Here is an 11,842-nt window from a genome sequence, read left to right on the forward strand (position 1 = left end):
CCCTTAACTTTGTAAGTGTCTCACCAGCTCCCTAAATTTGATAATTATGTAACAACTAAATACAAAAACCATAATACTAACTCGGATTAAGGTGTAAAAATACCTATAACATTTTGAGTCAAGAGTAATTTTACCCCCAACGTCTAAAATGTTGCAATTTTATCCCTAACGTTGGAAGCCAAAAGCAATTTTATCCCCAACATTGATAGATTGGGTTAATTTGAGAAATAATTCATCAGACTGTCTTTTCGATCATGAATATTGTCATCTATGTGCTTCATTTGATTAGTAATAAATCACAAACATATGTTGGCATGTGAAAAAAATAAAAAATATACTGATTTTTACGAATTGGACAAAAAAATTCAAAAAATTCACCAAACTTATAAATTTGCTATTGGCTACTAATGTTAGGAGTAAAATTGCACCATTTTAGACGTTCGGGATAAAATTACTCCTGGGGTATTTTTGCATCTTAATCCGAGTTAGTATTATGATTTTTGTACTTAGTTGTTACGGAATAAGCAAGTTTAGGGAGCTGGTGAGACATTTGCAAAGTTCAGGGAGCTAATAAATTTTTATGAACAAGTTTAGGGAGCTGGTGATACGAACTAAGTAAGTTTAGGGAGCTGGTGAGACACTTACAAAGTTTAAGGAGCCAATCTACTATTATGGACAAATTCAGAGAACTAGTGATGTATTAGGGCTATAAATAATGAAGTCATATCAGCAGTAGCAGCAGAACAGAAGAGCAATGGCAGTAATTTTGATGTATGCTGTGTTACTAATAGCATTATTATGTATATTTTTGATGAAATCGTCGAATCAGATGAGGTATGGAAGAAGAAAAGGATTGCCAGCCGGGACTATGGGTTGGCCTCTTTTCGGAGAGACTACTAACTTCCTTAGACATGGACCCGATTTCATGAAAAAACGCAAAGCTAGGTAACTTCTCTTATCTATTTCATTTACGTCTGAAATTACATTAGTTACAATTTCAAAAAAAGTTTTTCCTAGAGGTGGAATGTTACGAAATTTGAACTCATCCTTTTATTAAAAAAAAGTTTTTACATGCATAATGTAGCCACGGAGAAGGGAAAACTCTCCGTGACTAAACAGACATTTTCGTCGCTAATATATCATTTGTGTCGGTAATTTCATGTTGAGAACCTGTCAGGGATTTTAAACTATGGTGCAATTTACCTTGGCTGATGTTCAGTTAAAAAAATGTAAATTTTAACAACTTTTCGCACATAGACACTCCGAGTATTTGGTTCTGATTCCAACACTGAATATAGTGTAGCTATAGAAAAAGTGTAAAATCCATTGATATATATAATGACAGGTATGGAAGTCTATTCAAGACGCACATGTTAGGATCTCGTACAATAATATCAACGGATCCAGAGACGAATAGATACATACTGATGAACGAAGGAAAAGGACTAATTCCTGGGTACCCAAAATCAGCAGTTGATATACTAGGCAAAAAAAATATTAGTTCTGTACATGGTTCTATTCACAAGTACATCAGAGGTTCTTTTTTATCTCTTGTTGCTCCTTCTGCCATTAAAGAACATCTTTTGCCTAAAATTGATCGGTCACTCAGATCCTTTCTTGCCAATTGGGATCACTTTAAAACCCTTGATATTCAAGATAAAACTTTGGAGGTAAAACTTCTTTTTAATACAATGTGTTTTGTGTGTTTAATCATTAGTTAATTTGTTGAAATTGTACGTTCAGATGTTCTTCTTCGTAGCCTTTAATCTGGTATTTGAAGGCGAAAACATTTCGGTGTATAAGGCTTTCAAATCGGAGTTCGATAAGATATTTGCAGGGGCGATATCGTTGCCTATCAACATTCCAGGCACAAAATATCATTCTGGATTGCAAGGAAGAAAGAAAGTGATAAAAATGCTGAGACATATGATAAAGGAAAGAAGAGGTTGTTCAACTGGGCATGGTGATTTTCTTGATGAGCTCTTAGGGAGTGAAGAAACAAAATATAGTCTGAATGATGAGGAAATAATAGATCAAATTATTACTATTCTACATTCTGGTCTTGAAACTGTCTCAACTACTACAATGATGGCCATCAAGTTCCTCCATGACCATCCTAAAGCTCTTCAACAAATTAGAGTAAGATTCTATTCTATTCAATCAACTAATTAGTAATTACATTGCAATGTGATTAATTAATTCACTATTTTAACAAAATCAGGACGAGCATTTGGCTATTCGAAAGAGGAAAAATCCGGGAGAGGCAATTGACTGGGATGATTACAAGTCCATGAAGTTTACTCATGCTGTAAGTATATATTATAAAATCTATAGTTTTGTTTAATTGAAAGTATAGACTATAAATTTGAGTGTATGTATAATGTATGTATGTATGTAGGTAATTTATGAAACATCAAGATTGGCGACAGTTGTAAATGGACTGCTGAGAAAAACAACACAAGACATTGAATTGAATGGTAAAATTAGATTAGATTATATATATAGCAGAATTTACAGATATATGATTTTGATGTTTGAGTTAATTATTCAGGGTATGTCATCCCAAAAGGATGGAAAATATACGTTTACATCAGGGAGATCAACTATGATCCGTTGTTGTATCCGGAACCTTTACTCTTCAATCCATGGAGATGGCTGGTATGATCCTTTTATCGGTTTGCTTATTTCTTGTTTATTTTTCACTCCTAACAGTAGATATATGTAGTGTTTGATTAAAATGGAAAAGAGTTGTCGGTTGCTGTTTTAATAGGAATCAAATCATTGTAAATATAAACATGTAATAGATTTGAAATTCATATTACTTTCTCTTTGGACTTTAAAAAATAAAATCAAGAATTCTACTTGTTATTAGACCTGTTCATGGATTGAGCCGGATCAGACTGCACCGGGCTTATACATAAAAACCCTTATCCAAGTCCAGTCCAGCTCGTATTAAAAATGCTTTGGGCTTGGGTCGAGCTGGGCTGAATTAAAGAACCTTAATTCCAGGCCCAGTCCAAGCCTGCCCATACTATTTTTTTATATTATAAATTTAATTTGATTTCCGTTGAAAATAAATTACAAACAGTGATGAAATATTAATAAATGTTAATAGAAGGAATTCTGAAAATGAGAGTGAAGATGAAATTAATATACAATGAAGTTTGGCCAACAGAGAATATATTAGGTTTTAATTTTAGGTGTTCGCTATGATTACTTTGTTTTTTACAAAGTACCGTTACTTGGTGTGGTTTTCACTATTGGATTAATTTTATGCTCTATCATCCAATGGTGAAAACTACACCAAGTAACGGTACTTTGTAAAAAACAAAGTAACCATAGCGGGCACCTTAATTTTATTGTTATGTATTATTAATAAAACTGCATACGAAAAACCTTTTTTATATTAAAGTTTTATTAGAAACTATAATATTGTAAACCTTGACTTATAAATTATAATAGCGTATAAGTACATGTGAATAAATAAATTAGGGACCAGGTTGAGACGGCTTTTATAATAGATCTCAAGCCCAATCCACAAATTAATAAGTATCTTCGGACTAGAACCGGGTCGGACTAAACAGAAATTTAGTTTGACCAAGACCGTCCTATTGTCTATGGGTTTGAGCGGCCTGAACGGACTATTGGGTTCATGAACTGATCTACTGTTATACCACTCGTTGATTGATTTAAAAAAAATGCTAATATTAATAATTTTATATACTAACAAGAATACATCATTATAATTTTACTAAATACTAGTATTAATCAATTAGTTAATCATTGAAATAATTATTAGTTAATGGGAGAAATTATATAGTACGCCTGACATACCACATAAGCAATATGATGTGGTATGCCAAGCCACTAAAATCAGGACACTTGTTATTAAAAACAAAAAAAAAATTAAATCTAATATTTACTTCTTACATCCCACGTGACTTCTTCTTCCTCTTATGAAGGTACCTAGAAACAGATGTCTTTATTAAGAGTTACATAATTAATATAGTTTTATGAAGATTGAGAGTTTTGAGATCTATCTCTTCTCTTTTAGATCTTTCTCTCTCTTTTAGATCTATCTTCTCTTTTTCAGATCTGGCTTCTCTCTCTCAGATCTGTTGTCATGGTGAAGAATTTTTATGAAGATGGAGAATTTTGAGATCTATCTTCTCTCTCTCAGATCTATTTCTCTCTTTTAGATCTTTTTTCTCTCTTTTAGATCTATCCTCTCTCTCTCAGATCTATTTCTCTCTTTTATATCTTTTTCTCTCTTTTAGATCTTTTTCTCTCTTTTAGATCTATCTCCTCTCTCTCTCTCTCTCTCGGCTAGGGTTCATGGTAAAGCGTGTTAGGGATAGATCTAGGGAGAGGGGGGCTGTGGCCGGCGAGGGGGGGTCGGATCTGGAGGGGATTTGCGGCAAGGAAGGGGGCGGTGGCCTGGTGGTTTGGGGCGAGAAGGGTGAGGCAAGTTTTGTTGGCGGCGAGCGTGCACCTGGTGTAGATCGGGGCGGGGCGCTTGGCGGGGTGGAGGCAGGGGAATCCAGGGGCGTCGATAGGGATCTCGTGGGCATGGATGGTGCGTCGGCAGGGTTCTCGCGGGCGCCGCCCGTGCGGCTGGGGACGGATCTTTGCGATCCACAGGCGGCAGATTCGACAAGGTTGTCGCGGCTGGGTACGGATCAATGGGAGATACGGGCGGCTGGGTTTTCTGATGCCGGGGGTAAGGCTCCCCCAATCTCGAGGGGAGAAGTGGGGCCGGGGGTGCCTGGCGCAGGGCTATGCGCCGATAGTGCCGGGCACTGCCCAGGCGCTGCCGGCTCCTCGGTCGGGCAGTGGGCTGGGGCTGTCGGCGCAGTGCCTTGCGTGGGATCCTCTTCTCCGGGCTGTGAGGGGTAGGCAGGGGCTACGACGGGGAGGCAGGCTGCCTCGGGTCTGGATGTTTCTAATAATTCGGGAAGGGTGGGTGTTGTAGGAGTAGCTCATGGGAAGACGGTCTCCCCCAGACCTAGGGTTCAGATGAGCGAGATTGGTAAAAACTCTTGGAAGGACACGGTCATGGGGGTGGCTGAGGAAGAGCCGGTTTTAGAGGAAGTTTTAATGGTGGGAGATTCTGATGATATGTTCTCGGATTCTGATGAGGAAGATAATGGCCAGGAGGATCCTCTCTGTCCGGTCATTAGACTTTCCGCTGCAGAGAAGCGTGAGCTTAGAGAGAAGTGGAAGGTGTCTTTGATTGTTACTGTCCTGGGTAAGCGAATTAGTTTTAACTATTTTGCCCAAAGAATACAAGCGCAGTGGGCAAGGAAAGGTAAAGTCAGTATTACTGACCTGGAAAATGACTACTATGTCATTAAATTTACTAGGGTTGAGGATTATAATTCGGTTATCAAGGGAGGCCCATATATCATTTCCAATCATGTTTTGGCCTTAAGGCCTTGGGTTCCTAATTTTAATCCTCACGACTGTTCGGTTAACAGGATCTTGACTTGGGTAAGATTCCCGGGCCTTCCCATTGAGTACTACAGTGAAAACTTTCTGAGTAAAATAGGAGGTTTGGTTGGTAAGGTCCACCATGTGGACAAGACTACAATTGGGGCCATTAGGGGTAAGTTTGCTAGGGTATGTATAGATGTTGATCTGGCTAAACCTTTACTTTCTAAGTTCTGTGTTCAGGATAAAGTGTTCTTTATTGAGTATGAAGGTTTACATAACATCTGTTATGATTGTGGCATGTATGGTCATTCTCAGGAGGGTTGCCCTAAAAGGGAGAGGGTTGTTATAGAGAGGGTTGAGAGTAGTGTGCGGATTACTGGAGGGAACCAGGGGTATGAAGGGAACTTTGGTCCCTGGATGGTGGCAAAGAGGCCCGCTAGACGTAGGAATCAACCTGCAGTGGTTCACAATCGTCCTCCTGATATCAACACAAATTCTAAGTCCCTTTCTCCTAAAGCTACTGTTATTCCAAATGTCAAGGAGAAGCCTGTCCTCAAAGCTAGAAAGGAGGCTGGGGTTTCTTCAGTAGCCTTGCCTGGGTCCAGATTTGGGGCCCTGATGATTGAGGAAGTTCAAGAGTCAGACCAAGATGAGAATCATATGGATGAGAGTATTCCAGGATTAGAGTCTGTAGATCCAGTCGAGAAGGTGGTTGAATCTGTGAACCCACTTTTTGTCTCTAAGGATGAAGCCCAGGGGGGGACCCTGACCCTTGCAGCTAGAAGGATGAAGAATTCAAATGAGGTTAGTATTCCTGTTCCTGGTATTGATCCTGGGATTGGGAAATCTATGGGAGTTAACAAAACTAATATGAAAAAGCTTAAAGGAAAACAAAAAAGTGGCCTTAACACTTTGGCGTTTCCAGATAAGAGGGGGCCCGGGGGTACCTCGGTAAGGCTCTCAGGAGCCCCTAGTAAATACCTAGCTTAGGGTAGGGGTGTGGTCAGTTGTCCTCCTTTCTATGGATTTGTTATTTTGGAATGTTAGGGGTGCGGCTAGCAAGGCTACCCGTATCCATATTAATGATCTTATTAAGCAGTTTAATCCATCTTGTTTTGCTCTTTTGGAAACTAAGATTAGTGGTGAGAAAGCAGATGAGGTGGTTAAGAAGTTTAAGAACTGGCACTGTGTTAGATCGGAGGCAACTGGCCTGGCTGGGGGGATTTGGCTTTTTTGGAGGCCAGATCGGATTCATTTTGATATTCTTAGCATGGATAAGCAGTTCATTCATTGTAAAGTGAGTATTTTCGGCAATACTTCCTTTTTTATTACCCTTGTGTATGCTGACCCTATCTTGTCTAATCGAAAACGGCTCTGGGAGGTTCTCTATTCTATGAGTGTCAGCATTTCGGAGCCCTGGTTTGTGGCGGGTGACTTCAATGATATCGCCTTTATGAGTGATCAGAGAGGGGGATCCAATCATTATGTTAATCGCTGTCTGCATCACAAGAATAGTATGGATTTATGCGGGCTTTCCGATCTGGGGGCTTCTGGTCATAAATTCACTTGGAAGCGTAATAATACTTTTGTTCGATTGGACAAAGTCTACGCTAATGTTTTAGCTCTAACTTCCTTCCCCGAGTGCTCTGTGTTGAACCTCCCGTTCCGTCATTCGGATCATTGTCCTATTTTGTTTAGACTTTTGAGAGGTAAGCACCCTAGGGGTAAGAGACCGTTCCGGTATCAGTTGGCTTGGGAGTCCCATCCTAAGTTTAAAGAGTTCGTTCATGAGAGTTGGAGACCTCATTCGTATGTACTGCAAGCTGCTGAAGGGTTCAGGAATAAGGTGCAGGGGTGGAATAGGAATGTGTTTGGGCATATTATCAGAAGGAAGAACAAGTTATTAAAGAGGATGGAGGGCATTCAACGCAGGTTGGAGGGGAGGTTTGATCATAGCCTTGAGGGCCTCCTCAGAACCCTTCAGAAGGAGCTGGAGGCTGTGCTTAGGCAGGAGGAGTTCCTTTGGTTCCAGAAGTCTCGGAAGTCCTGGATTAGAGATGGGGATCGTAATACCAAATACTTCCATCTCTCTACCCTGATCAGAAGGCAGAGAAATAGAATTGAGGCCATTAAGGATTCTAATGGTGATTGGGTTTATGAAGATGAGGTTATTCGGAACTTAGCCCTGGATTTCTACAGAGAGCTGTTCAAAGAGGAACCTGTTCTTTTGGAGAGGGCTCACTCTATTGCTACATTTCCTTTAATCAGTGAGGATTGTAGTCAGGAGGCCTTTCAACCTATTTCCCGAAAAGAGATTGACCAAGCTATCTTCAGCATTGGGGCTTCTAAAGCTCCTGGGATTGATGGTCTTCCGGCGGGCTTTTACCATAAGCATTGGGATGTAGTGAAGGAAGGCATCTATAATTTTGTCTTGGGGGTGTTCAGTGGTTCGAAGGATATTGAGCTGGTTAATAGAACCCTTCTGGTTCTGATTCCTAAGATTGATAAGCCTTCTTCCTTTTTGCATATGAGACCTATCAGTCTTTGTAATGTTCTTTACAAAACTGTTACAAAGATTGTGGCTAATAGAATCCGTGGCATTCTTCCTGCGATCATTTGTCAGAATCAGGGTAGCTTTGTGCCTGGTAGACAAATGATGGATAATGTGGTGATCGCCCAAGAGATGGTCCACACGATGAAGATTAGGAAGGGGAGGAAAGGCATTGTGGCTCTGAAGCTGGATTTAGAGAAGGCCTATGATCGAATTAATTGGGATTTCTTGATGGAGAGCCTTGAGAGAGCTAGAATCCCGGACAGTTGGAGAAGTTTAATTAAGGTATGTATTTCTTCTCCTGTGTTTCAAGTTATGGTCAATGGGGATATGTCGGAGGAATTTTCCCCGGGCAGAGGAATCCGTCAGGGGGATCCTATGAGCCCTTTCCTTTTTGTTATTGCTATGGAGAGGCTCTCTCACCTGATTCAGGATGCGATTGATAATGGGAGTTTCCACCCTGTGGCGATCAACAGCTTCTGTCCCCAGGTGACTCACTTATTCTTTGCAGATGATGTCCTTATCTTTCTTGAGGGTAATGAGGAGCAGTTGAGAGTCATTATGGATATTCTGGATTGTTTTTGTTCGGCCTCTGGGCAGAAGCTTAATATCCAGAAATCTAGGATGATGTGCTCTAAGAATATGAATCAGAGAGTCTGTAAGAGATTAAGTGATCTCTCAGGTATTCCTCTTACTGATTCTCTTGGGAAGTATCTGGGCGTTCCCCTCCATAGTGAGCGTGTGTCTAAAGGCTCCTTCAAAGAGACTTTGGATAAAGCTAATTCGAAGTGTGCCATTTGGAAAGCCAAGACTCTGTCTCTCGCTGGCCGCCTCACGTTAATTCAATCTGTTAATTGTGCTGCTCCCAATCACATCATGCAGGCTTGTAAGCTTCCGGATCCTGTGCTTAATGATCTTGACAAGATTAACTGTAGGTTCCTGTGGGGGGAAGCTGCGGAGGGCAGGAAGATCCATCTTGTGCCTTGGAGTGAGGTTTGCCAGCCTAAAGATTCTGGGGGTCTGGGTATTAGGAAAGCAAAGGACAATAATAAAGTTTTATTAATGAAACTCCTTTGGCGTATGTGGCAAAACCCTTCCTCTCTTTGGGTTCGCCTCCTTTGTGGTAAGTATCGGAAAGACAAAATCTTCGGGGGCCCGAAAGAGAGAGTTGCTAATTGTTCCTTCCTCTGGAAAGGACTTAGTGCTGTGTTTGATGAGTTCTGCTTGGGAGTTGGCCTGGAGGTGGGGAATGGTAAGTCCATTAGTTTCTGGTTTGATAACTGGATTGGGGATAAACCGTTAATTGAGGTGTGTTCTTCCCCCCCGCCTAGTGATATACGCAACTGGAGGATTGCCGATATGGTTGACTCGGAAGGGGACTGGATCTGGTCAAAGTTTGATACTTTCTTTAGCCTTGAGACTCTCCTTAGAATGCGGGGAGTGAAGGTGAGTAATCAAGAGGAAGACTTGGATAGGCACTGTTGGGCGCTGACTAACAATGGAGTTTATTCTTGCAAATCGGCCTTTGAAGCTTTCTCTCTCTTTAGATCTGATCCTCCCTCGGATGTGTGGAAGTCGATTTGGACCCTTAAAGTTCCTTTCCGTATTAGGAGTTTCCTATGGCTGGGCGTTAAGGACAGGCTTCTTACTAATTCGGATAGGCACAGAAGGCACTTGGCTGATTCTGGAGCTTGCAGTAGATGCAGAGGCCATGTTGAGACTTTGTGCCATGCTCTTAGAGATTGCTCTAATAGTAAAGAGGTTTGGAGGAAAATTCTCCCACACCATATTTTCTCTTCCTTCATGGCACATTCTGAGGTCGACTGGTTCTCTGATGGTGTTAGAGGAAAGTTGCTTCCATACATGGAGCATGGTGACATTTTCTTTGCTATTATCTGTCACCAAGTTTGGAAATGGAGAAACGAGGAGATTTTTGGAGATAAAACTGTTTTTATGACAAACTTAGCTGATTTCTTCTCGAATAAACTTTTCTCTATTATCGATAGTTTCAAAGGAGAGTCCCTTGCCAGAGCCTCTCAGTGTTGTGATGTCCATCTCGTGGGATGGAGCAGGCCAAGAGAGGGGGTTGTGAAGCTGAATACTGATGGTTCCTGCCTCAGTAACGGTAAGATTGCGGCTGGAGGTGTGCTTAGAGATGTAGGGGGCGTCTGGCTTTCTGGGTTCTCCCAGAATTTAGGGTTGGGTTCTTCCTTTTCTGCGGAGCTCTGGGCTATTCTTACTGGAATCAATCTTGCTAAAAGGCTGGGTGTTAAGAGGCTCTCTGTGGAGTCTGATAATTTGGAAGCAATCAAAATGATTTCTGAGAATCATTCTATGGGTCTTAACAGTCGCAACCTCATCAAAGCTATTATAAGGCTTTGCTCCTCCTTTGAGTTCGTAGAGTTCAGACACATTTTTAGAGAGCAGAATCGTGTTGCTGATCGCTTGGCGGCGGCGGGCCATGAAGGGACGTTAGGCGTTACTACCCTTCCTGTTTCCCCTAGTTTCATCTCTCATCTTCTCTTAGAAGATAGGATTGGGGTTAGCTTCCCTAGGCTAATTCCTGGGTAGTTTGTTGTTATTCGTTTTTCTTTTCCTTTTCTACCAAAAAAAAAAAAAAAAAGAAACAGATGTCTTTGGTGGTCTTTTATCTCTCTCCATCCTCTTATGCATCTACCCAGAAATAGATGTCTTTCCTTCTCTTTTATCTCTCCATAACATCACCACCTGCAACCTTTCTTTTCCATTGTTCTCTTTCGCCGGGCAACCGCTGTTGATTCGTTCGTCACCTGCCGACAGTCACAACTTCTTTGTTCTGGTGTTCAAGATCAGGACAATGTGTTTTGTGGATACGTTTTAGCCGAATCAATTTGGAAAAAAGTGGATTTCATTCCAAGATTGACAAAATTTCTGGAAATTATATCTCTCCTTAGATTGTTCGGATTCTATACAAATTAAATCCCAAATATGTTGACAAATCCCTCATTCTACTCTCCTCGATTTGGTTTGCTTGAGACAAAGTAAATTGCTAATGATTTATGGAAATATATTCCAATTATATTTATCAAAGCTTGTTGATGTCAGTAGAAAGAAAAACTCATCAGAAGAACAAGAAGCTAAAAAAACCTAAAAAAGTATGGCCAATCAATTTTTCATGCTTTAGTATTGTAAGTTTCTCAAATGGGTATATGGGTTTGTTCTTAATTTAGGAAGTATATTTGCAAAATTTCAACAGTGATGAAGCCAACAAGAAAGGAGAATGAGCTAACAGATGAGAGAAAAAAAATTCAATGCATAAAAAAACCAAGAACAGTAGAACGAAAAAGTAAAACACCATTGCAGGAAAAGAAGGCACAGAAAAAAGAAAGGGAAAGCACGAATCAAATATGAAAATAATAATTAAAATCAAAATAAACCTTTTCTTTTTATTTTTACAGATATCCTGATTTTAGTGGCTTGGCATACCACATCATATTCCTTATGTGGTATGCCAGGCGTACTATATAATTTCTCTAGTTAATGGTGAAACATACTTTTAATTTGATTAAATTAATGATGACATTGCCTTACAGGACAATAACTTGGAAAATCGAAACTATTGCTTCCTGTTTGGTAAAGGAAGTAGGCTATGCCCCGGAAAAGAATTAGGCATTGCTATAATTTCAACTTTCCTTCATTATTTTCTTACACAATACAGGTTCGTTTTTATTATTTAAATTTGCTATTTTTTAGTTTTGCTGTTTGTAATTTATTTGATTTTGTTATTGCAGCTGGGAAGAAGTTGGAGGAGATAAAATACTGAAATTCCCAAGAGTTGAAGCACCAAATGGACTCCATATAAGGGTGTCTAAGTTTTAA

At 40.2% G+C, this 11,842-nt stretch overlaps 1 protein-coding gene across 1 annotated transcript; it reads left to right on the forward strand.

The window, feature by feature from the left end:
* The first annotated feature begins 754 nt into the window (after positions 1 to 754).
* On the forward strand, positions 755 to 11,842 carry LOC136233861 (cytochrome P450 85A-like). Its single transcript, XM_066023581.1, has 8 exons — positions 755 to 945; positions 1,346 to 1,670; positions 1,744 to 2,139; positions 2,222 to 2,308; positions 2,399 to 2,477; positions 2,552 to 2,658; positions 11,557 to 11,681; positions 11,755 to 11,842. Exons 1-8 carry the CDS (start codon positions 755 to 757, stop codon positions 11,840 to 11,842), a joined length of 1,398 nt encoding a protein of 465 aa, XP_065879653.1.

Source organism: Euphorbia lathyris, chromosome 6, assembly GCF_963576675.1.
Source record: "Euphorbia lathyris chromosome 6, ddEupLath1.1, whole genome shotgun sequence".
Lineage (NCBI taxonomy): Eukaryota > Viridiplantae > Streptophyta > Magnoliopsida > Malpighiales > Euphorbiaceae > Euphorbia > Euphorbia lathyris.